This window comes from Anopheles arabiensis, chromosome 3 (assembly GCF_016920715.1).
Source record: "Anopheles arabiensis isolate DONGOLA chromosome 3, AaraD3, whole genome shotgun sequence".
Taxonomy (NCBI): domain Eukaryota; kingdom Metazoa; phylum Arthropoda; class Insecta; order Diptera; family Culicidae; genus Anopheles; species Anopheles arabiensis.
In genome coordinates, this window is record NC_053518.1 from 81,073,900 (window position 1) to 81,099,088 (window position 25,189).

At 46.3% G+C, this 25,189-nt stretch overlaps 1 protein-coding gene across 1 annotated transcript in view; it reads left to right on the plus strand.

The window, feature by feature from the left end:
• The window catches only part of LOC120902625 (protein commissureless 2 homolog), a 50,727-nt gene extending 29,166 nt beyond the window's left edge, over positions 1-21,561 (plus strand). Inside the window, exon 2 of the mRNA XM_040311501.1 lies at positions 19,478-21,561. Within this exon, the coding sequence (XP_040167435.1) occupies positions 19,478-20,148 (671 nt within the window). The 3' untranslated portion in view covers positions 20,149-21,561. The remainder of the gene's footprint in view (positions 1-19,477) is intronic.
• Positions 21,562-25,189: the final 3,628 nt, after the last annotated feature.

The window sequence follows — 25,189 nt, forward strand, 5'->3', positions numbered from 1 at the left end:
GCAGCGTCGGTGGACAGATTTGTGTTGACAGCTTTACATCTCATCAAAACCCCTGTCCGCTCTCTTGCCAGTAGCTTCCCCCAGTAAATAGATTTAACCACCCACCTTCAGGTAATCGATGTGTGAAATGCAAATGAGCAGCAACAACCATCGACCAGGCGCGCGCTGGTAAACTTCCACGGTTGTTTACCCCGAACGGTGTTGGACGGGGAAGTAAAGAGAAAATATTTTGCACAGCTCCAACCGATATTTGTATGTTTCGTTCTGGCATCTTATACAGTACAGTATCACATTTAATTACAGCTAGTACACGGGTCGCTCATTGCCCCCGTGGTTTCCGCGTTCGCTCACTGGACACTGGACGTCCTTCGAACGCCGCAGCTCGCTAATCGGTGCATTTGAGGGCCGCCCAGAGCGACATTACGCGCTAACGGCTCGGGAGGTACCGTTGATTTGTCACAGTTGCTTTTTAATAACGTTCGACAAGCAGGCACATCCATCACGTGAGCTGTTCTAGGTAAAAGTGGGGGAGAGAAAATGACGCCTTCTTGCGAATGCGGTTTACTGTACAGTTGTAGGAGATATTAAAGCACACACTCCGCTTAGAGATGCGTCAATACTCGTTGCCTATTGATGATTTATCGATAAGAACGGGGCCCACAAAACGCCTCTTCTGCAGCGGTGTATTTACATACGCGTGGTGGGCTGTGCTACGGGAGGCTCTAAAATATGGCCATGCCAAACAATGCTGTCCTCTCCCTTCCATCTTGTTGCGCTCCTACGCTTCCTACGGTCATACCTTTTCGATCATAATTTATCACAATTGAGGCTTATCCGGTTCGAAGGACCAAAAAAGTGGCTCGGTTTCGGGGCTTTCCTGGAAACGGTCTTACAGGCAATGGAAACCACAGCTCAGCAAACAGTTTAGATAATTGTTGCTTCCAGACAATTGTGCTTGCTCGGTGCAAACACTGAGCTCTCCCATCACGGGTTTGGCAGTGAACACGCAGTTTGTGGATTTATGGAACATCTCCATTCCGCTTCCAGGTGGTGCAATATGTTACGGTCCATTGGTTCGATTGATTCTACGTTACGGTATTTTCGTACCACTAGATTCCAGGAACCACAGTTCGAACGCATGATTTATTCAACCGGATTTCAGGGCTGGGCTTAATGCGTTGCATCCCTGCGTTCCGCTCAATCACCTGTCGGCGTTCTCCGAAAACAAAACCGCGCTGGTTATGCGGGCATTTCTGATACGCTTTAATATGCACACAGGATTACACACACAGCTCGCCGCAGTGTGGGCAAGAATTACAAATCACCCATACAGAAAAGAAATAACGCTTATCCTTTATGCAGCAATTCCGGTACGCATTGCATTGCGATCTTAATCCTTGGCGAGGGTGTTGGACGTAATTAAAAATCACCACACCACGGGCCGAGATGTTGAGAGGGAACGTGTACGTCTTCTGGGTAAAACGCTGCACCATCTGGCCGAAGCGATGGCGATGGGGATGATTGCATTAAACGGAAAACCACAGCCGCAAATCGCTCCGTGGTGTACCATCTGTGACCGTTCGCGCAACAGCCACGCGCAAATGTGAGTCATGCCATTTCGTTGCTGTGGCTTTTGCGGTGTTCTTCGCGTGCCCCCACTCTCGTTTGCGGTCCATCTCAATTCCCTGCCACTTGTTCCAAGGGGGCTTTCTCTGTGGATAGGTAATGGTGAGTGTCGTCATCAGTTTCGGGTGTTCGAGGAAACCTTCAAAACTCTCCTCCCAGGCACGAGAACTGGAAGAAATGTAATGAAAATAAAATTATGACCATCCATCTTTACCGATACACACAGACACAGAGTAGCGCAGTACACAGACCGCAAGAAGAAGCAATGGGAAGCAAGAAATGGTTTCCCCCTTTTTCCCGAGTCTTCCCAGACGAATGCTTGTTTTGTTTACCGCCTTTACGGCCTCTTTCGGTCGCCTTTACAGAAGCAATCAAAAACTTTGTTGCTTTTCCTTGCCCAACGTGCCAAGAGTCATGTTTGTCCTAAATCGGGGTTGGATGCTGCTTCTGTGCACGAGTGTGTGCTTGTGTGTGTGTGTGCGTGTCAGCAAGTAATTTCTATGACCCATGAAATAGCAAATGTTCCTTCCCCTGTAGCACAGTACATCTGAAGGCTTGCGAAAAAGAGGGGAGGAGGGGGAAGGAGATTTTGCCATCTCCTATGTGAGATTGAGATTCTCCCAAGGAGAGTGCACGAGTACCTAGGGGAATTTTCTTCCCCGGGCTGGGCCCGGCTGCGACAAATCGGAAAACAAAAAGCCAGCCTGACCAAGGACAATCGCTGGAAGTGGTGTTTGTTCCCCGCGGAGGTCGGAGGAAAGGGAGCCTCCTTGCTTTATTTTCCCTTTTGGAGAGGGATAAATGCTGTTGATTCATTCCCATTATTGGAGGGAGGATTGCTTTGCATTAGCACAATGCCTTGAAGGGGCGACACTTTGCCGAAAAGAAAGGTGCGATGATGAGATTTCGAGGAGGCAATCGATGAGGCGTTGCTTGAATAATGCATTGGGCTCGATCGATTGATTAGGGGGAAGAGCAATAGCGGAGGAACGAGAGGCACAAAATTCACTCACACGTGGACACATGAACGCAGAACCACACGACGCTCCCATCGATCAGGACGCTTCGGTTCGTTGGTTGATGCAATTAAAATCTTCAACAAAACTCGTAATTAATCTCCCCTTTTGTTTCTTCATCATCACACACTTCATCATGCTGCTGCTGCTGCTGCTGTTGGCTGTGCCTGTCCACTGGGATATGCTCTGGGCATCATCATGTGGAAAAGCCTTGGCCTCAGGTTCCAATTTAATATTCACGTATGGGATGATGGTTGGTGCTTCCGGCCGTAAGGCGCATGAGGGTTTTGCTTTCGACAAACAACGATAAAGTTTTAAAGCGCCGTTACTCTTAAGACCAAGAACTAAAACCAACAACAACAGCACTCTCCGCGCGAAAGCGCAAGATGCGCACAGTCGACCAAACGAAGGCTATAGACACGAGGGAAATTCGATCCACTGCCAGCATACTGCTGGCGGATGGTTTGATGCGCGAAGCTCCCGGAACGATACCCCATCGGGGTATCATATTTTAATTTTCAACCGGGTGTAGCTACCGGGGGCTACAACTTCCGAAGTGGAACGATGTAGGCCACGGTATGCAAGGGTAATGCCACATGCGTGCTATCTCACGGTTCCCAAAATCTCGTGTGGAAGTGTAGAACAACACAAAAAACTACCGAAAGGGACCACCGTAAAGATGCTGGAACATCACTAGTTTACGATCGTGGCTCCGGTAGCACCCATATGCCGTTTTCAGTTTAGGTTTTTTCTTTATCGATTTGGGCTGCGGGCAGCTTGTGCTGCACCTAGGACATTATAAAGCCGCAGGGTTTTATGTCCACCGATTTTTTGGAGAACACTGCAGTGATGTTTCCCCAATGCCAGATCTACCGGGATTGATCAACTGGAATTTGTGGAATTCACCCTCGGGCATTCGTCCAATTCACCGCAAACACACTAAATTAACCACATGGAAACACTAATTCCACCCACGGAGCCGATGGGAGACACCGGAACAATGATTTATAATTAGAAGTATGTCAACACAATCAAATTATGTAGATTGGGATTTTATGAGAGTTTGATTGCTATCGGCAGAGCAGTGAGTGTGTTGTGGTATAGGCTCCCAGTAAAGCGGTAGCGATCGTTATCATTACTTCCACTGCCTGGAGGTAGTTCCGGATGTGTAGTCCAACCCTGAAACCCAAAAACCACGTCCAGCGAAAGAGCGTGTGGACGTGCCCCAATCCCCGAAGTCAACAAGCTGTCGTTTTGTCGATTGGACGGCCACTAAAGTGGGATGGATGGTTACACGCAAGCTTACACAGAATCACAGAATATTCTGTCTGTCCAATTGCTGCTGCGTCCATGGGTGTGTGTGACCAACCCCAAAAACACGTCCGTTGTTGCGGTTTGAATTGTGTGGTTTGCTCCCCAAAGTCACACACACAGTGAACATCCTAAGCATTCTGACCGTGTACGTGCTGGTTCCGGTTCCGATGCTTTTTGATGTTTGATTTATTGGTTGGCGTTCCAAGTTTGCTGGGTTACCGTTTTGGCTACCGGCCAACCAACCAACCAACAGGGCCACCCTCCCTGTGTGGGGATTGAGATAATGATGACTTTAAATTATTGCCGACAGTTATAACCGTGTGTGGTGTGGTGGCGTTCGGTCCGTTGCTATATGCTACCGATGCTACACCACTATACGCGTCAGCTGCAGTTAGCTGCATCATAGCGAGATGTAATTAACTTTGTTGTGGGATTTTGCGGAACTCGATGACCCCCGATCGCCGTTTTTAGGGCGATAGAGGGTGGTGGAGACGAAGCAAGAGATGTACAGTTGAAAGGATGTTTGGTACAATTATGAGGCTCGGTCGGTAAATTATGATGTTGTAAATTTTGTGCCATCACGGCAGAGCGGCGATATACAATGGAACACAATGCAGGCCGCCGGCCGGTGTGGAGATTAGATTTACAGATTGGAAATAAATTGTATTTCCCCCCATCGCTTTGTATCGGATGTACAACCCCGGAAGGGTTTAGTTGCAAGTTTAATATTAAAATCTAGTGGTGGAGTTTTGGGAACATGATCTTCCAATAAACAAAACACGAGAATAGCACGACCCAACCGCTGTAAACAAACAAGTGTAACAGCATCATCGTCTGGAAAGTTTGGTCCTTCGAACCGGAAAAATATCAATATTTTACTTACTTAGCACCCACTTCAGAAGACTTAAACCAAACCAAACCAAGGCTTCCCTGCGTGCGCCCTCAACCGCTCTGGCGTAGAGTGCACTTTTCGTCTGTGGCAGAAGTGGTGTGTATCTCATGGATCGATTTTCCTCCAGATCTATCGCTCGCTACGAAGAAGCTGTGTTTGTTTACAGCCTGTCTGGTGTCGCGTCTGAAGCCACCGTTTTCTCACCTTCTCGAATTTCATCCCGTCGCGACAGTGAGTTGCTGCTTAGACTCACACACACTAGGAGTTCCATTTAACTTGCCCCTGGAGGTTTGAGGTTTGATGTTTTCTCACCCCAGACACAAATCCTTTTTCTTCCGAAGCGAAACGAAACGCGGAGGAGAGGCTTGCGTGTCTGCGAAAGTTTTCGACGGAGTCGAAGTCACATGATGGGAAGGATAGTCCAGTTGCTTGCGCGGGCCCGCCGTGGAAAAACAAATCTGAAACTAAAGTCGTTTCAGTTGTCGTTTCGGTCGGAGACGTTTGGAGCGGGCGATGCATTGGCGTTGCGTATTTCCCAAGGCTATTGTGTTGCTTGCTTTGCTTCGGTCGAGCAGGGAAATGGAACCCTCTTACCATCCATCCTTGGCAGGCGGATGGATCGCCAAAGGCTACGGGCGAAAGCATGGCCTTGATCATTAGTGCGATAGTTCACGTTTTCGGTTTCAGCGAAACGTGAACCGTGTGACCGTGACCAACCCCTGTCAGAGGCTGGCTGTGTCAGCTCCTCCACTTGCTCCGGGTTGTGCTCACTGGGCGACTCGGTCCAGACTGGGGACGGTCCAACACTTCTGGACGCACAAACCAAAGCGAAGGGAAACGTCGAAATAAATCATACCATTTCGGTGCTACGTGCTCACGTGCTCGCAGCAGAATGGAAGGCCCAGAAAGGATGAACGCGCGCAGACAGATTAAATTAAAATAAAAATTAAATCCATCATAAAACGCAGCAAACGTGACCGTGGGCAGCGACGAAACACGCGCCACCGGAAAACGCCTTCGTTTTGCCTCTGCCAGATTAGCCCCAGTAATAACAATATTGGCTGACGCAGGAGAAATTAAACATTAGAGAGAGGGAGAGAGCGAGAGGAGTAAACCACCGGGTACGGGCAGTCAAGAATTGTAAGGAAAAATTATTTATTACACTTGATGTGACATGAATGTCAAGCAGCGGAAGAGGCAGCAGCAGGTCTCCGAAGTCTGCCAACAGGAGAAAAGCGAGAGAGAGAGAGAGAGAGAGAAGAAAGGACACTTTTATTATTATTCATCGGAAGGATCCAACAGCACAACACGAAAAGCAATGTAAAACTCCGGTAATGTCAGGACGGATGGAATAACAAAGTAGTCCCCCGGAACAAGAACAGAAGAGAACAACAACAAGAGAAAAAGGTAATAAAACCAAAAAATCTCCCCAGAGTTTAGGCACACACCGAAGCGGGGAAGTTCGGCTGGAGTGACCCGACGAGACCGAAGGTTAGGACAGGCCAGCATGAAACGCGGTTAAGAAGCAGCTACTTATTATTATAACGAAAGCTTCCTCACACTTTTGATGTTATCGCCCACTTGTTTCTCGACAAGCTCGGACAACCTCCAGCTACCCGCTAACCCCGTCAAGGGACAACAAGGCAAAAAGGGGTTGAATTAGTACGCAAAACGGGAAATATTTATCATACCTTTTGCTGGAGCAGGGCTGAAAGGGCAGAAACGACGACGGCCTGCTGGTGCGGGAAGTATACCATCCGGATATAGCTCGATAATATCCATTAATGGAACGCTTGCTCTTCCGAGGGGGGTGCGCTTCTCGGGAGGCGTTTCCTTCCGGCTTTGGTGCGGAAGGATTTTTCAAACAGTGACCTGGAACTCCAACTGCTGGCAATGTATTCCATTTCTCGTTTGATGGCATGATAAATGAATTCCAGGTCGCCGTGAAATTAAAAACGAAAATACTGACTGACAGTCAGGCTCATTACGCGGCGCCGGTGGGTTCTGGGCACGCGTCACCCTCTCGCCGGGAGTTTTCGGCATAAATATTCATGACCACACTCTTTCCGTGTTCCCCCACTCTGGCTTCGCTTATTGTCTTCCCGAAGCTTTCCACGGTCAAGGATGCTCCAGCTTCCGTTGCTTCGACATCTTCTGAAAATCATTTTCCATTTCCCCCTTTTTGTGTGACTCCCTTCCATTCCGGGCGGTTATGCTACTTATCCCTAGTAGGAAGTGGTCCCCTCCGCAAAATATTCAACGAAATATCCCCGAGTTTCCAACGACTAACAAAAAAAATCCCCCAGCTAGTAGACAAATGTTTTACCTCACTCTCTCCTTCTTGTCTTTTGTGCCCTTGTGCGCCATCAACTTTCGCGCCGAAAAACGCTGTGTGACGTTTTTGGGGTGTCGCTCTGCGTGTGCAAGATGGCGTGAAAAACAAAAACCTCATTGTGCGAGCGTTTCCCGCCAGTTCCCCGGTAATCCCTACGGAATGGGGTGATTGCTGCTGCTGCTGCTGCCCGAGCAGGTGGAGGCGGACATTGAAGCGCAACCCTCACAAGGAACCTGTTGTGCAGAAGCCGACATCTTGGCTTGGCATCCGGATCCAAAACCTGTTACCCTCTGTGTGCGCTACCACCGGCGGGGGTAACTTATGGCAACCAAGGGGGATAAATAAAGGTTGCCGTAGGTATCCTTATTTCCCCTACACGATGCACAGTAGGCCTTGCCGGCGCCTGCTGTACAAATCAGCAGCAAAGTCTAAAGTCGAATGAAATTTATTTAATACCAACGCCCAAAAGTTGATGCCCTCTGCCGTTGTCTCTGCGCGCCTGTCTGTTGGAGGAATGGGTACCCAATTTTCACCGAGTGGTAGGGAGAGAGTGCCATATCTTTTCGGCGCGGCACAAGCTCGCAATACCTTAAGCCAGCCGCCACCGGTTAAGCTGGCGGCACAAATCTTTTGCACTTGCGTTGAGTAATCTCACCTGTTTTTTTTTGCGTCATCTGTAGTCAGAAGCTTCGGTGCTCGCACAGCGCAACAAAGATGTCAGCCGACGGGAAAACTTTTTCGGTGGGTTAAGGCCAGCAGCAACAACAACAGCGGCGGCGAAACCCTACAGCAGACTTGGCCTTCTTTGTCGGAAACTTCGGTTCCTGCTTCGGTGGTCCAGTTTACATACCCCGGCTACTGAGGATGGTGGAAAGTTATGCTGTAGATGATGCTTGTGATGATGCTGGGAAGAATAAGAAGGGGAAAACAATAGCCACGTGGACAAACGCGCGAGCTTTTTTCTTTTTTTTTTTGCTATTCCTTTTCCCCCTCACCGATGTTGGTGGAGTTTTGGTCGGTGCTATAAATATCGCTACATAATGGACGACGATCATCAGCAGTGAAATTTTATGGCAAGTTCATAAAAAACGGCAAAGAAACAAGCAGTCGGCAACTGGCGACAGCAATCCGCAACAAAGAAACTTTAAGGAGGTAGGGTAAAAACAGAGGAAAAGGAAAGAGAGTAGCTGAAAAGCACCGCGTTGTTGGTGCCTTCTGTTTTTTGGGATGCTTGTGCCACTTGCGACGTCCCGCAAGCAGTCCTTTTTGTTGCTGTTGTAGTTGTTGTGGTTGTTGTTGTTGGAGCAATGGAGCCCGACTTTCCGCACAAAATTAAATACAAGACGAGAGTTGTGTTTTGCGGTGGTGTGCTGGTGGTAGGTTTCCATTTTTTTTGTTGCACCCACTGCTTTTTCTTTATTTCATCTCTAGTTCTCTATAGCAGCGCTTTGTGTTTTGTTTGGAGAAATTGAAAACAGAGAGAAGTTTAAAAACTGTGCGAAGAAGTGGGGAAAAATGGTTTTTTTGTTTCTCTGTTTTGGTTGCGGTTTGGCGGTTTTCCATGATGGAATTAGTTGTTGAGTTAGGTTATTTCACGGTCCCTGCGTGCAGAGTACAGTGCGGCGCAAAGCAAACGCAACAAGTGTTTCGTACGCAAGAAAAAGTTTCATTTAAACTAGCTTCTATTATCATAAAGGCTTTTGTTCTAATTTATATCTTTTAATTAATAACATTCTTTTTTATAATTAATTCTCGACAATAATTTTGCACCACACTGTAACCATTTCGTACAGTCCCCCCGGAAGTGTATTTTGAACACCGAATGCGTCCTTTTGCGGCTTCAGTTTTTGCTTCCAATTTTCCTTCGCATCGCGTGCGCAAAGCATACGTCCGGGGAAATAATCGGAAAGCGTGTCATAAACCAATGGGCTGTAATTTATTTACCTCCTACGCGGTTGCGGGCTCAACATCCCAACATCACAATCCCCCAATCGTTGTCCATCCGTTGGTTCCGTTTTTAATTTCGATGAATGGTGCAAAAATTAATCCGCTGCTAATCTAAACCGAAGTAAGGCAAAGGAAAAATTGGGGGAAACCATCACCGAATGCAATGCTCGAATTGGATGAAATTGTATTTCCCGCACACACACGCACACGCACAGAAGTACGCAGGAAGGAAGAAAATTTATACGAAGAAATGAAATTATTGCTTCGGCGTGTTCGTTTCTCCCACCGAAGCGAAAAGTCCCTTTTGCGGCAAAGATTCGCGTAGCGATTCCAAATTACTCATTATCTATTTCTAATGCGAAGGATTTCAGGGAGGAGTGTGGGGAAATGGGGAGGGATAAGAGTGGTGCATTGTAATTAGAAGTGTTGAAAAGAGGGCCCGCACACACAGATTCAACTACCACTGGGTTGCTGGCAGGCGCACAAGTTCGAAAAAGGGCCTCCCCGCCCCTACAGGCTGCAGCAGAATATTGAACAATAGAGCGACACCAATCTAGCTAGCATCATGCTTATGCTTCTTGCCATTGCAATCAACCGTACACACGTTTTTTTTCTCTCCCCTTGTTACGTGGTACAATTTCAAGGATAAATAACGATCCGATCCCCGGGCAGGGAGACTTGTACGAATAATAAGAAAACATTCTACGTGACCGAACGGTGTCGGTGTAGATTTACACACGGTGCACACGAGAGGTGCAAGGCAAAGCAGAAAAAGGATCTCGTTCGGACTGGGAAATTCCCCTTTTTCCCCTTTCCGCAAATGAGGTCCTCTTTGGCAGCTCGCCGCTTCGTCAGGAGGAAACCTTACGGGGGGAGTGCTAGAAATGAGGAAATTGTTTTATTTTCCATCATCACGTACATCACCATCAACGTCATCCCAGCTCGACAATCCCACTCGAGCTTTTCCTGCTCCTCCTGCGTGACGCCCAAAGGCGTCACCGATCTCCAATTGCCACCGTACCGGAACTACAACTCTTCCGGTTAATTACTCGCCCTTTTGGCTCGCTCTCCACGACACCACGTAAAGCGTTTTTGTGGCTGCTTTTCTTCCATTTTTGCCGTCGTTCGAAGGTAAGGGAAAATGTATTTATACACACACACACTCCGGCTCCCGTGTGCATGCGTGTGTGTGTGTGTGTGTGTGTGAGTAAGGCACTTCCGGAGTTTGGAGCGTTTATGTCGGGTGGCCTCGGCCTTGGGGTGTCATATTCCAGTCGCACAATGTTGGGGCTTGTGTTTCGCAGGAAAAGGGGCAACAAAACAGCCGATCAAATTACGCTAGAATTTAAAGCGAACGCAAAGACTGAATGAAAAGCACAATTTTCCGTCAAATGTCACCCATCATTCATAGCGAACTAAAAACAGAAAAAAAACAACCTTTACTTCCTGTTAGGGAACACCTGTTTTCCAGGAGGTGTTGAAATTTCACCAAAATCTCCATCCATCCTACCAACTGATGGTTGGTGCTGCAATTGAGAAGCCGAAATTGATTTTCCGTAACTGCAATAAAGGGATGAAATGGAAACCCCATACCGGAAAAGTTAATTAAATGAGTCTCGGCTGGGTATGGGGCTATTTTGGGTAAATAAATATGCTTCAAACGGTTTTTGGTTATTTTTTCTTGTGAGCCAATAAACAAATACATAAGAATGTTGATTAAATGTCTGAAATTAAATGTTAAAGTAATTAAATTGTGAAAAAACTAAAAACTAGACAGTTTAAAATAAAGAATTACTAAAAACAAACCTTGATTAACATTTTTAAACAATTCTTCAATAGTAAAATTATTAATAAAATGTTGAATAATTTGAGTAAAAAAGAGTTGAATAATATTTATGAAATAATACTGAAGAATAAACAAAAAAAAAAAACAAAAAGCAACGAATGAATGAACAAATTGAGCGACAACTTATTCCCCGGATAAAGCTAACAATTTTCTAAAGACAAAAATATTACCTAACACATTTATTGTGCCAATAAATCACTTCCATAAACTTTACTTCCCTTTCAATCGACACCAAAAAGGGGAGGGGGACAATAATATCAATTATAAATCATTAGCCGCACACCAGCATTGTGCACACTACCGATGGCTCAATCGTAAACCATCTCTTCTTTGCCCCTTCGCCTCGGTTTTCGTGGTGGTCCGCCGGTGGAAACGGGAATATTTGTTTAAAAAATTATAAACCCCTCCAAAACGACGGGTACCGGGAGAAAACCGTGAAACGGGAAGTGTGTAGCAGTGTTTTTTTTTGGTTCCCTTCATCTCCTTGATTTTCGTTACCTAAGGGGGACATTGATATAGTTAAACGGCACTAACGGCGGGTAACTTGAGCGGCGGGCACAGCATAAAGCAGCTTTCTTTTCCGCTTGTACGGCTTACGGGTATGAAATTGAAAAGTTATTGCAACAATGACGCAATCACATAAGAGCTACACACACTAACACGTCCACGTCACATAAGATGTCAAGGTGACGGTAGGGAAAAAAGGAGACCAAAAATACACACACACACACATCCCGGAACACATTCGAAGCCTTTTAAAAATTCCGTATCCTTACCCAGGTTTATAAGCGCAAGCAATTTGACGGCTTCCGGAATTGTTTCCTTACCTTCCTTTACCATTCTTGATTATCCCTTTGAGAATTGGTTTAGTTGCGTCGTTTTTCGGTTGTCGTTGTCGTCACTGGCGAATGACGTGTGATCGACGGAACCGTTTTATGCAGGGTTTTATAAAAATTCAATTAACCCTAGACACACCGAATGCCGGTTCCGGTTGAATGTAATGAGCGGTCGGAAAGGTCGCACACATTTTGCACCCGCAAAACGCAGGTACGCAAGATTGCGCAAAGGTAGTGTGTGCTGTGAGCACAAATTCAGGCCCGGAAACTTGTATGTGCGCTCCTACAAAAGAGTTTGTTCCACTTCCTAGGATTTTGGATTTGTGCCTGACTAAAACACTGAGACAACTCAGTCTCAGGAACTGGCTGAATCCCTTACACTATAACGCTAACCCTGCTGCTGTTGTATGGGGTCAAGAGGGGATGATAATCGAGGTCAGCGCCGAAACCGGAAGTCACCGGAGGCAGCCGCAGGATGGCATGCAAATGTAAAAGGAAATTAAACGCACCCGACCGTGGAGACGATTTAGATTAGATACATTAACTAACAGCGCACCCAAAACGTCCCCTTCTACGTGCGTTCGAGGACCTAACAGGGAGGAGCGACGACTCTAGGTGAGCGACTCGGGTGTGCGTTTAATAGTGAAACATTAGTCTATGACACTTGGGCGCACTGCCAAAGTTCCCAGGTCCCCAGGAAGTTGGTTGCGTGCCCAGCGGATGTGATATGCAAATCGATGAAGTCAAACAATCCATTAAAGTGTGTAGGTAAGTGCACACACGCACACGCACGAAACTAGCCAAGTCTAACCCCCACAATAGTATGTCCACCATGACCGGCACTCCTGCGAAATGGCTTGCTGACTGACTGTTGTGTTTCACTGTCGTATGCAAAGGTAAGGCTTCCAGCAGTTCTCGGCAGTTCTTTCTTCAAGACTGATGCCCTTATTACGCTGATGAATCATGGGGAAACTTTCCGGCACAAATTATGCAACCCCTTCGGTTTTCGTTTGGATCGCTTCGAGCATTGCTAAAGTGTTTCGTAAATGAGGGAAATAAATTCTTCACACATTTTCATCAGAAAAGTTGCAGCGAATTCAAGATATCGCCTCCAGGCGCCTTAGCACATACCCGTAAGGACGAATATTCGAAAATCGATGTTGTTGACGCAATAGACATCCATTAATCTTCAACATTTCACTGGCTGAAAATCAGGCAACGCCTCTCTCCGCATCCCCCCCAACGATCCACATGGCTCTTCCCGTGCAATCAAACGAACGAAGGGTTCTGTATTTTCGGATATATTTCTTTTTTTTTGGGAAAGGAAAAACTTATTTACACATTGCACAACCGTATACTGCAATTCACCATTGCCCCCAGAGCTCGAGGCTAAAAATGCATTTTCAATTGAAATTCATTTCAATCGGTGCAAATAGTTTTCGGCAGGCAGCGCGGCACAGGGCAGGGAACACACATTCTGAACGGAACTACCAACAGAAGAAGAAAAAGAAGAAGAGTGAAAAAAGGAACCCGATTGATGCCGTCAGCCATTTCAGCCAGCAGTAGCAGCAGCATTATTTGCTTCCAACAGGGGAGGCAAAAAACCTTCACCGAAAAAATTTGTTTGCTCAAGTTTTTTTGTTGCATCCATTTCTCTCGCGCTCTCTCTCTTTTACTCTCGATCGAAGTTTGTGTTCGAGTTTGCGAATTTCAAGGATTCGGGCGATGTTTCCTTTTTCCTGTTAGCTACTGTACTCTACCACTAGCCACCGGTCCAGTACAAAACAGAAGCAGCAAGAAACTTACATTTCCGATCAAAGCAGGCGAGAATGATTGGGCGCGCACGACGGTTGGTGCGCACGACCACGTGCTTGCGAAGAGCGGTAGGAAGCATCACCATGGTGGTGCCTTGCCGTTGCAAAATTCAGTCCGAAGAAAGCTCGAATGGAATGTGTTTTACCCTATACGGGAGAAAGGCAAAAAAAGGCTGAAGGAAACGGAAAGAGAGGAAATAAATATTGCCCATGGGGGCGACGATTCATCCATCGGTATCGGAATCAAAATCCATTCACGGTAGGTATCTGCCGCTATCACCGAACGCACACATGCTCTTATGGAATGATGGTTGTTTTCGTTCGTTCCATACCATGCCGTGCGTGCGTTGCGAGTCTGTCAAACAATTCATTGTCATCTTCGGCATCCCTCCTCCGGCAGATGTACGGATGTAGGATTTCTTCCCGAGATCGTGCCGTTTTTTTGGCGCTCGTTTGAGTCGAATTTGCCACGGTAACGGACGGCTCGAAATGATACATTCATCGGAGTTTTTTTTCGATTTATTTTTCCTTTTTCGAAACTGATATCCAGCAGAGCAGTAGCAGCAGCACAGTGACTGTTCCCTCACCCTCCAAGTATGGCGCTTTCCCTCTTTCTTACTCCCAATCATTCGCCAAGGATTCGCGATTCGACGTGGATTAGAGTTGTCGAGGCGAATATTGGCTGGGCTGTTTTTGGTTCGGTCCGATCCCTTTCCCACCTTGTGGCAATCTCCCAACCCAAGACATGTGAAACTATTTTCCATTCCTAAATGGAAAACGCACCGTGAAGGGTGTTGAGCAACAACAGCCAGCCTCCTCCCCATGCCAAAAAAACGAAGCACAAGAATAGGAATGTTGAAATGTTACATTCACCGGCTCCGGAATGATGTTTTGTGTGTGTATGTGTGTGTGGTCCTCTGTTTGAATTGTACTTCGTACCGAGATTACCAAGGGTGATTCTGATGGCATCGGATAGATGCGGGATTATGAGCCGAAAGTAAATGATGCCGATAAGAAAGACAAGACGGCGATAAGGAGAGCAAGGAAACAAGGGAATGCGATAGTGGAGTGGAAGGACATCCCGCCGACTGTGTAAGGAAGATGAATTGCGTACGGTTCGGTTGATGCCTTCGCAGTGCTTGGGGTGCGCCGGAATGAGTCACGCCGTCATCTCTTCGCATGTTCGCTTCGGTAGGCTTTAAAATTGGAAATTTGAGAAATCCACCTGCATTGATGGTTCCGTTGCTCCGGCAGCAGACGAGAAAGGGCTCCAGTCAACCGAAACGTACACCACCGGCAGCGAGGAAACAGACACACACACACCGGGAGTCATTCTGGAGCGAGGAAGGGAATTTCGCATGCCAGACAGCAAACCAGCCGGAAGCAAACTTCTCTGGCGTCTGGCTATACGTGTGCTATACGTGGTTTGAAGTTTTCGATACGCCTCTCCGTCTTTGACATTCACCAAAGACTCTTTCGGTGTGCGGGCTTCCTTTTTGCAGACAACATCCTGTAATTATAAGTTGCCATTGTGCTGCTCGTATGAGGACGATGTGTGTGGGTGTGTGTGGGTGTATACGTTTTGGAGTTCCACTTGAGACACGATGCCGTGATACCGTCACACTGTTTCATGGTTGCACGGTAACAACCAACCAGGCTCTGAGTATTAGGCCCTGGCTTGTGAAGAACGCTGGTAGCTGGCCTGTTGGAGGGGTTGTGTCCCTGAGCGTAACTGCCGGAGTCTATCGATTGCATAATTTCACGTCTCAGTGATCAAGAATGTGCCCCCCAACCCAGAAGAACGCCCAATGGAGGAACTCTCGTCCACTTGACAGGTCGCCCGGAATCGGAAGTCGTTGAACTTGTGCTTTTCTGCTTGCTGGAGACGGCAGTACGAGGCAGATACGCAAGTGCATCATCGCACTGTCGTACGCAGTGTGTTGCATCAGTGAGGTTCACAAGAGCAAGAATCAACCATCCAAGGACTCTCTGTGTTGTTAAATTTTCTCTCACAGATGCTAAAACCACAACACAAAGCAGGAAATACCTGCTTTCCAAAGAAATGTTTATATTTTTGTGCGCAAACTTACCCATAATTCATAGATTTCTCACAAAACTCCTACAAAAAGAAGGAACAACTCAAAACTTCCCTTTGTGTCGGGGTTGATATCAAAGGACACCAAACAAACGGTATACTTGTCACCAAGGAGATCCCAGCGCTTACTTGATTTAGTACATCACAGTGGACCGTTCACTTCAGTGTTATCTGCGGGTGTGTTTGTATGTTTTTTTTTCTTCTCCTTCTTGTTCAAAGCGACCCTTTTCCATTTTTGACGCTAGAATGGTGAAATGAAATGCCAAAGAAGTTGTCATATTCGGCATCCTTTACGCCTTCAGCCGGGGCCCTCTCGGGAGACTTATCTTTAATGGAGTTTCTATTCGGTTTTGATTTGTATCAATCTTGCTGTATATCGTTCCAAAGAGGCATCCTTTTCTTTGTCGAAATGGGGTTTTTTTGTAGGGTTTATTTTCTCCTGTCCGTTGGTGTTAGGTCGACAACCTGAAGCAAAGAAATGGATCGAAATACATCCTTAAGTGCAATGGGCCTGGAAATGGGTGACGCTGCTTTTGTGAGTGGGAAAAAGAGCAGAGGTTTGCCCAAAAAAGAACAGGTATTTCTCAAGAGATGGTCCTCGGGATGTATAATGGTTGTTTTATAAACTCGCCCTATTACCCAATGCGTGCCCTTTTTTCCAAACATGTGTGGTTTTATGTGAATCCATATTGTTGTCACCTCGTACGGGCCTCTCTGCAGGTGTACGTGTTTTGTTGTGTACCTGTTTCCCAGTGTTTCCCGGGCCCCGGGCTAATGCTAATCGTTATCCCTTCACGGTCGAGTTTTTGATCACATAATCACGTCCGTATGGTTGTTAGGAGATACAAAACTCCGGGCAGAGATAAACAAAAAGGGAGAAAGAACGTGCGTAATGATCTGTACCGCATGTTTGGTCGGTAGACCCCTGCCGAGCGCGGCTACGGTCGTTGGAATCCTTCCAGTGTTTCGGAGCGCATCCAAAAATGAGAATAGGAAAGAAAACAGATACAAAAACAAGGATCAAATCACAACATTACAAACGAAAAAAGGAAAAAACCAACACATAAAGAGAGGCTCATAAAAATCATGTAAACCCCATGGTTTCAACCGGGAACTTGAGCCCGTCGGTCGGCTAAAACTGTCACGTCATCAAACTTTCAAATTATGGGCCGGTCATTTTCATCGATAACGAATGGAGAGGGCAACGAATTTTTTTGTCGATCCAGACGGAGGCTGCTGCGCATCCCGCGACCGACCAGTTCCAATTTCCAATGCGTTCCGAGAAGGCTCCTCGTGGGTTTCGTGGGCTGCTGCTGCTCTTGCTCTAGAGCGTTCGATTGTTGCGGCGATATGGGTTTGACTGCCGGCGGTCCCTTAATTTCCAACCTCATCCCGGTCCATCATCACACGAGAGTTCGATCGAATATTAATGGATCACTTTATATGCATACCCCGTTACACACGCACACACACGCACGCAAACTGGGCAATAAAAAATGTCCGGCCGGAAAAATGTAATGAAGACAGATCGGAAAGGACATCTTGATCGATTTGAGGACCTAAAACATTGGAGAAGGGAGTAAAAAATGGTACACTTTTTACACAACCAATCAGCACTGCACTTGATGGGAGAAAACAGCAAATAAAAAGGGTTTTAATTGATGTTTAAATTTAAATTTTATAGAATCGCTCATCAAACGTATCCCTTCTTGACAATTGATTGCTTTTGATCCTCGTCCGGGTCAGATCCGTTGCTTTGTAGAAAGAGAACAGTACACGCACGTCTCTTTCCCACGCGGTTACTATGGCAACTTCATATGTGCTATTGCTAAAGAGCTAGTGACTGGGGAACGATTTTGGGAGAAAAGAAATCGATTTCTAGTCCGTTCCTGTGCTGTGTCCAGACGCTGCTACCATTTCGACCACTGTCAGACAGAGTTCTGGAAGGAAACGGTGGAATTGGACAGAGCCGAACCGGTCCCATCAAATAGGTGCTTTTATTTGTGCGAAAATTGTCGTCAGTCACGAAGTTCCGAAGAATTCCGCTCAGACGATGGAGGCGTGTTGGCTCTGGAAGTTAGGTAAGGCGTGAGCTGCCTAGTATTAATATCCTTTTATTTATCCTTTCGTCCCATTAAACTGATGCCGTGGCTCTGCGTGTGGTGTGTGCGTGTGTGCAAAGATCCTAACGAAAAACACAATAAAGACTCCCACTGAGAGTCGACGGCTACTGCTAGCTTCCATGGGATTTTTTTCACCCCAATAAACCACACGAAAAGGCTACGCGCGTTGGTGACGCATTAAGGCATCACTTCATTGAATCGCTCGGACATTGGCAAGGATGGCAGGAATTTGGGTGGTCGGCTCGGGTGCTTTTCACCGTTTATCGGGTTTGGAATTTCATGGCATGCCTGAAAGAAGAGATGCCCGCATTGTGGGCCTTTGGGTTGCTGTGAAGGTAGGGAGTAGAGGCGCCCAGTGCCCAATGCCATCCATTCCATTCTTTTGTGCTAAAACTTGCCGGACGAAAAATTGCATCGCACTACCAGCCGCTCCTGTCTTATCCTTTTCCCCAAACCAGAATCGTTCCTTTGTTCACTTTTATCACACACCGGCTCCCTGGGTTTTCTGTTCCCCGGTGCCACTTTCCCGGCGAATGAAAAATGACCAACGATTCGTTTTCGCTCCCGATCGCTGCCTTCATCGCGCTGCTCCCCTTACTTGGTCGCTTTACGGAATTGCCTAAATATCCTGTTTTTGGCGCATATCGAACGCCTGTTTCGCCCAAGTAGCGCATCTTTATTTCGCCGTAGCTTACAGCGGGAGGGGTGTCAAATAACAGAAAAAAGTAGTTGGCATACAAAGGCACAGAGTGCCGTGAGGGAATTTTTCGGTTCGGGCCAACCAAGCCACCCATCTTTTTATCCCCGCTCTTTATCCCGGGAATGGTCGAGCCCTTCGGAATGATTGATGCTTTCTTGGAAGCACCACCACCACCACCACCAAGAATCAATCCCGGGAGGGCATGGGGGGCAGCGGCGTGCCCATTGTACAGTGCGCTAAGGAGAAGAAGAAATACGACACCCCGAGGGCCTCCCGAGAGACGGAATGTTCAAATCATCGCCCACCCTAGTGTGTGCGTCCTGCCTTTCGTAGAAGTTCGTTGTCGCAAGAACACACGATACACCAAAAGGGAATTGCACAAGGCGTCCCCGAAAAGAGCAGAATAGAATGCAACACTTGCAAGACGAACGAACAGTGTGGAAAGGATACGAAAGCGTCTTCTTGCGCCATATGTGGTGCACATTACATTGGATTAAATGGATGAGCATTGCGTCCTTGCGTCGAAGACGGAATGAAAAATGCTGACCAACCCGGCATCGACTGAAACGGCTCCGTCTGGACGTTTTCCGTAGCGTGAGAAGGAACTTAATATTGGCACTCTAACCGAAAGAATAGATCGATTTTATTCCCTTCCTTCTCGAGTGTGTGCTTGCTTGAGCGGAGCTCGAATCAAAGGGGACAACTTGTCTTTAGTATCCAGGGAGAGCGCTTTTGTCGGGCGAATTGTAAAGAGAAGCACTTTATCGGTGAACCTGAAGATCTTGGGAAGTCGTAACTAAGTCATCGCAGCTGCTTGCTTTCTTCTCTGCCTCATCGATATAACACGTACAAACAGCACTTTTCTTCTTTATGGTCAATTCCACCACTAACCTAACCTCTTTTTTTTACCTATTTCTTGTCTTCCCTCTGCAGTACTAACGGCACGCTCGCAAACACTTTCCTCGATGGACATCGAAACGCCGCCCCCGTACGATGCGGAATCCCTGCCGAGCTACACGATCGTGTCCGGGCTGCCCAGCTACCAGGACGCGATCGAGCAGCTGAAGCAGAAGCAGATGAAGTACTACGAACCGGTCAAGGTGCATCGGCCCTCCGTCATGAAGCTGTTCGAGTCGCAGGATCTCCTCAGCCAGTCAGCAGCTCCACCGGCACCGTCAGCCGCCCAGCCGACCACCGCCAAGCTGGAGGAGATCCGGTACAACTTCGTGCGCCCGCTCTCGGTACAGGACGGCGTGAGTCCACTGCCGGAAGCAACCACTAGCAGCAGCATCATCACCACTACCGGCCCAACCGTTCTTCCCGCCGGTTCATCACAGCATCCAGCAGCGTCGCAGCCACTGCCACCGCCACCACCGTACAAGAGTCAAATCTCCACCATCTCGACCGCCTCGTCTACAGGCGCGGCCGGCGTCGGTGGAGTGGTCGTTGGCAGTATGGTGGTAGAGCTGCCGGCCCAACACGCCCCGGTGGTCCCGATGGTCACCACCACGGTCCGGTTGCCGCAGAAGAAGCCTGCTAGTGCGAGCATTTGCCAGTACACGATCGAGCACGAGCGACCGGCGGCCGGGGGGGCTCGCAGTTGAAGAACCGAACGGCTCAGGCTAGCCACCATGCGGTACACTGCGCGAGTGGACTAGGATACTAAAGGGATAGATACAAAACGGTGCAGCAAAACGCAAACGCTCGAGATGATTACAAATCACTGACTGTGTTATTAACGATTAATTTATATAGATAGTAAACGTAAACTTTGGTGGGTGCTCCATCGGATGTTGAGCGGAGAGAGATGTAGGCAGAGTTGATGCACAACGGGAGAGCTGTGAGCAGTTGTTCGGTTTAGTCTTTCCGGAAGAGTGTACTCCTGTTTTCAGAGTCTTACAGTATCGTGTTCATGCGGCTTAAAAAAGGCCTTTGACAGATGAGGTTAGTGACAGCGAAACGACTCTTCTGCTTGATCGTGGAGAAGAAGTTCCCCAACAATCGCATCCAATTCTCCAATGCAATCAATCTCAGTTTGCATCTTCTCCCTTAGCACGTAGGAGAGCTATTAGATGTAGTTAAAACGACGTTGAAGTTGATAGTCAGTGTCCCGGTAGGTCCTGTCAGTAGTCAGGTACCACACGTGAAGTAGGAGCACCGTACCAACCGTACACACACACACGTACACTCTGATGGCTCCTTTTTCATCGTACGCAATTGACTTCCAGTCAGTTCCTGCATGTACATGGTACTAGTAGTATCGAAAATGCATTTAGCAAAAGGACCCAACACGAGTCAGACGATTGAGAATGGTTTAAGTAACGGACGCGAGGTCTTGACAAGAGAGAGACCCAGACTTCTTACACTTGTACACATTCTTATTCGGATCAGCGTGTAGGTGTGTGTGCGTGTGTAATTCCCAGTGCGATAGGGATGTATATCAATATAGTATAGAGATTGTAGCAAGGTTATAACAGTCACCGCCAGATTAGATGCATAGATATACATATATTTACAAAAACAAAAATTAGAGTCAAAGAAGATTGTGTTGCAGTTTTTTTTTGTGTAGAACATTTCGAACAATTCCCACACAACCACACACACACACGCATTCTGTTTTTAAATATATTATTGCAAGATAAAAGACCCTATGTTACGGAAGAAGAGACTGCACGTTCTAGGAGGAGATGTACCAGAAACTCGAAGACTCGTCCCCCTGAGCAGATACATTTTTATTAGACTGTAGAACGATGTGTTAGTAATTGATAACGATAGTTCAGGGGAATGGACGTAAACGGTTTTTCAATTTATTAGACCATTACTGGAGAAATAATTGTAACAAAAAAGGAAAAAAGGCACACCCCCAATTGGACATTTTTTTGTACGTGTTACCTTCTTGAGGGGGAACAAAAAACCTCCCCACCCTGTTTCGGAAGCGTGTAAAATGGAAAGTGGAAGCTCAATATAATAAATTGTGTTTTGCGCGAGTGAAAATTGGATGCAAATTTTATGTAAAATGTGCGAGTGTATGTTGTTGTTTTTGGCTTCCTCTTCGGTATGCTGATGTGTTTCTATCGTGGAAAGAAATTAGCTCGTTACTCTAGTTTTTGGTGCTAGGTTTAGTTTTCCTCCCTCCGAAGTGGAAGGAGTGTAAAAGGGGGGTTTCGACGGAGTTCGGCTCTATTCGGCGATCGTGTGTAAATGAGGTGTGGGGTGTTAAGAGCGTGTACACAACGTTTGCTTTATTATTATCATGCAATAACCGTAGCCCATTAAAACCCCTGGACCTGGCATGGCGGAAATGTGGAAAATTGAGGTAACTTTTAAGCAAATGGGTTGCGGTGGTGCAACAAATCTCCGCCCCTTGCTGTGGGGCACGTCGGCAGATTCGTTTTACAGTCGGCTGTGAAAACCAAAAAAACACCGCAGCAACTTCCTTGGATAGAGGGCAACAAAAAGCTGTAAGCTTTTAAGAGCTTTCCACTTTTCACTCCCCGCCCGCCGTCCCCTGGTGGAAAACGCAAACACCACCGTTAGTGTCTTTCGCTTTGGTTGCCGAGCCGTGGTTTTTATCGTACCCGTTTTATCGGAGAGCGGTGATGGTAATAAATTTTATGAGCAATGATTGTGTGTGTGTGTGTACATGGCTGTACTAAAACCAACCGAAGCTTATACAGACACACACACACACACACACACGCATTGTTCTAATCCTTGCCCGACCTGTCTGTGTCTGGCTGCATCGCCGTCTCCCAAGCGACTGAGCTGAAGTAGGATGTTGTATCCATTTCAAAGGCAGCATTTAGCGGGTTGTTGAAAATGAAAAACTGTTCTCACTGTTGACCACACAGGACCACACCATTACCTCTCCCTCTCTCTCTCTCTCTCTCTCTTTCTCTCTCTCATTCAGCCACGGGTTCAGCCATTGCCCAGCCAGGACCTAGGATACGGTTGAATAGGAAAAATCAACGGTACGGGTCGCTCTTTTTTACAGCCGAGCATTTCGTTCAAGCAACCCATTTCGTGCTGTTTTTTTCGTTTTTTTTTTGTTTGCTCTCTGTTTTCCCACAATTGACCGGTTGCCGTAGTTTATTGGTCATATTTATCCTCACGGTTGTTAGCCACTCGTTGGCCACCGGTCGCTGCGGCTGCTGGCCAAAAAAAAGAGGGGGGAAAAAGGGTCAAAATTGTGGAGTGTTTTTATAGCACACCAACACATGAGCTCACCCTCCCTTCCCACCCCTCCCCTTTCAACTCACACCTAGAAAAGGGCGACTTTTTCGGGCGTGTGTGTATTGTGTGTGTTAGGTGAGCGCAAAAAGTTGGGCCTTTTTTACTTGTTTTACGAAACGGATGACTTATTTTTGTTTAAAGAGGATGTTTGTTAGGTGACGTAATTATATTGAGCCTTTAATGTAACCGTTCAGACCGAACATACATGTTATTACATATTACATGTTATACTCTTTTGTGTTTTCTAGTTGTATTCAATATTATTTTGGTTTAATTATTTTTATTCTACTTGTATGTAATCTACTTTACTCTTTCGTTCAATTATTCACTTATCCATTTTCTTATTTTTTACACTCTTTTCTTGTTACATCGTTGTTGTTTTTTTTCATCTTTTTATATCCTTGCTCTTCTCTACCTTTCTAATTGTAGTCTTCTATCTGTCTGTCGGTGGTTTATTGTGTTTGGGAGGTAAAAGGTTGAAATTATGTCTTATATAAAACTGATAAGAATCGTTGCTTTTACTTATACTTTATCAAATCATGTTTAAAATTATAAAAAATAAAATAATACTTAAATTGAGTACTTCAAGGCGCACAGCAAAGATGCATTTTTATATATACTGATTATTGTTTAATTTGAACTAATTTTTATTTCTTTTTTGTTTTACTTTGTTGCGATTCATGTTTTTCATATCTTAAATTTTATTCTTTTATCTTATTTTTAACTTTATTTCGACTGAATTATTATATATTATAAATTATTATAAAAACAGGGGTTTTCACTTGATTCTGCAAGCTTTGCAACATTAAACTCAACCGCACCACGTGACAAGACAACGGCATCAGTTTTTTTCGGAACGTCATCACGCTTAAGTCAACCTTCGCACTGAATATCAGTAGCTGGTACACAATATCACAAAGGGTTTTGTGCGCACTGCGGCTTAAAGCAATCATTTTACCACCGCCTATAAACGTTTTCGAAGTAATGCTAAAGTAATGGGACAGTAATGGTTAACTTTTCGTGCCTTATAATTGTGAATTTACGTGAAAAAGTATTGTTGTTTTTTCCTCTAAAACTTGTAAACAACCGATTTTGCGAGCTTTCAATTAATCTGAATCCGTTTTAACATACACAGTTCAATACTTGTTTGAATTCGCAACACTGGAATATTCTGTACCGCGCTTGTGATATCAAGTGCGAAAGTTGTCTTAAGCATGATGATGTTTTGAAAACAACTGATGCACTTGTCTTGTTAAATGCTGCAGTTGCGTTCAACGTTGCTCCGCTTGCGAAATTAGGTATAAAACCCTGTAATACAACAGTTTTTGGTGTTAATGTTTAATTAATGTTTAATGTTGTGCAATTCGTTGTTTCACAATAACACAAAACAATTGACAAAAACATTAGAGTGTAAGATAACCTTGGTAAACCATTGGTTCAATCTCGCAAAACATCGCTTTTGGCGATTCCAACTCCAACCACAACCGAACTTTTGGGCACACCCCATAGAATTGAGACCTCAAACTCAAACCGAAACCCACCCATCAAGCTTAGGGCTGCGGTTTAGAAACTTCACCCATACAACCCATACTTCTCCACAACCCCGTCAATAAAACCTCTGCCCCCTCTATCTCCTTAGGAGCGAAACCACCGAAACCGAAAACATGTGCTGCTTTGATTGCGGTCCGGGAAAACGGAGTTATTTACTTAGGACAATGGGACGAGTACGTGCTCAAGAAGAAAAATATTCTATTAGCATATCCCAAATGTGAGGACCCGTGGCCGTGGCCAAGGGCACACACCGATTCCGATCGTGTGTATGACCGTACACCTCTATTCATCAGCGTGTGTGGGAACCGAACTTGAATGAAAGTGATCCCATCGTTCTTTTTTTTTCGTCCCCACTCCAAAGCAACACACTCCCACGGTTCTCACGCGGAGACGGACTCCGACAATTTCCTAGTTGAGTTTGTCTTAAAATGGCCACAATATTGAAACTTTTGCACCGTGCCAAAGGTCACTTACAGGAGTTGCATGGCATGGGAGAGCGGTGCCAGTGTGTTTATCGGACCAGCGCTGCCACTCTCCTGCTAAAGCGTAGCAATTAGAGCAAAACTTTTGCACCTAACAACCAAAAACAAAAACACAAACAATTTGCCAATCTCTCAGCTGAAGCCTCCGCCGCTACCCATTCCCACTCTATACTGCGGAAGAAAATGGGCGCACGAGGATGGACGGAAAACGAGTGGCAAAAAGTTTTGCTGAGGACAGATTGCTACAGGAAGTTCCGGGAAGTTTCGCCAACCGTGTTGGGTAAATTATTAGTACCACCGGTTGGTTTGTTTTTGTGCAAGGCTATTGACGGCGCAATGATTGGTAACAATTGAGCACGGCAGCGCCGGCAGCATGGCC